The sequence below is a fragment of the Onychostruthus taczanowskii genome, unplaced genomic scaffold, assembly GCF_017590055.1.
Source record: "Onychostruthus taczanowskii isolate IOZ18803 unplaced genomic scaffold, ASM1759005v1 scaffold690, whole genome shotgun sequence".
Taxonomy (NCBI): Eukaryota; Metazoa; Chordata; class Aves; order Passeriformes; family Passeridae; genus Onychostruthus; species Onychostruthus taczanowskii.
The window spans coordinates 1-983 of record NW_024504677.1 but is presented as its reverse complement, the minus strand read 5'-3'; the positions used below and the strand labels follow the sequence as shown (position 1 = coordinate 983).

General features: G+C 71.9%; 1 protein-coding gene across 1 annotated transcript in view; it reads right to left on the bottom strand.

The window, feature by feature from the left end:
• LOC121344887 (gastric inhibitory polypeptide receptor-like) overlaps window positions 1-801 on the bottom strand; it is a gene marked incomplete at its 3' end in the record, with an annotated part of 9,304 nt that extends 8,503 nt beyond the window's left edge. The window contains exon 1 of the mRNA XM_041421212.1: window positions 733-801. Coding sequence (XP_041277146.1) covers window positions 733-801 — 69 coding nt within the window. The remainder of the gene's footprint in view (window positions 1-732) is intronic.
• Between the last annotated feature and the right edge of the window lie 182 nt (window positions 802-983).

The window sequence follows — 983 nt, the reverse complement described above, 5'->3', positions numbered from 1 at the left end:
AGGGGGGGGGGTCCCGATGTCACCAAGGGGGTCCTGATGTCACCAGGGGGGTGTCAATGCCACGTGGGGGGTCCCGATGTCACCAAGGGGGGGTCCTGATGTCACCAGGGGGGTCCCGATGTCACCAAGGGGGTCCCGATGTCACCGGGGGGGTCCCGATGTCACCAAGGGGGTCCCGATGTCACCGGGGGGGTCCCGATGTCACCAAGGGGGGTCTCAGTGTCCCCCAGAGGTGTCCCCGATGTCCCCCAGTGTCCCCCAGCGCCCCCCAACCCGGTGGGCGTGCCCCCAAAACAAGGGGGCGTGTCCCTAAGACTAAGGGGGCGTAGGGGGGTCTCAGTGTCCCCCAGAGGTGTCCCCGATGTCCCCCAGTGTCCCCCAGCGCCCCCCAACCCGGTGGGCGTGCCCCCAAAACAAGGGGGCGTGTCCCTAAGACTAAGGGGGCGTGTCCTCCTCTAAGCGGGTGCCCTCGTCCGCCAGGGGTCGCCACTCAGGGCAAAGGGGGCGCGCCCCCAAAACGAGGGGGGGCGTGTCCCCACGGCAAAGGGGGCGTGTCCCCAATGCAAGGGGGGCGTGCCCACAATGGGAAGAGGCGTGTCCCCAAAAGGGAGTGGGCGTGTCCCCAAAGGCAAAGGGGGCGTGTCCCCAAAGGGGAGCGGGCGTGTCCCCACGGCAAAGGGGGCGTGTCCCCCACCGCCGCGCGGCTCGCTGGATCCGCCAGGGGGCGCCAACGCGGGCAAAGCCCTGACCCCTCCCCCCCCGCCACGCCCCCCCGGTGGGGGGGGTTTGCCGTGACGTCATCTGCGCGCGCCCCCGGGGCCGAGGATGGTGGCGGGCGCGTTCCCGCTGGCCAAGCTGCTGACGCTGGGCGCGCGCCAGCTGAGCCGCCCGCTGGCCGCGCGCATCAAGGCGGGGGCGCGCGCCTCGCCCTTCTTCCGCACCTACATCTGCCTGCCCCCCGCGCAGCGTGAGTGGCACCGGGG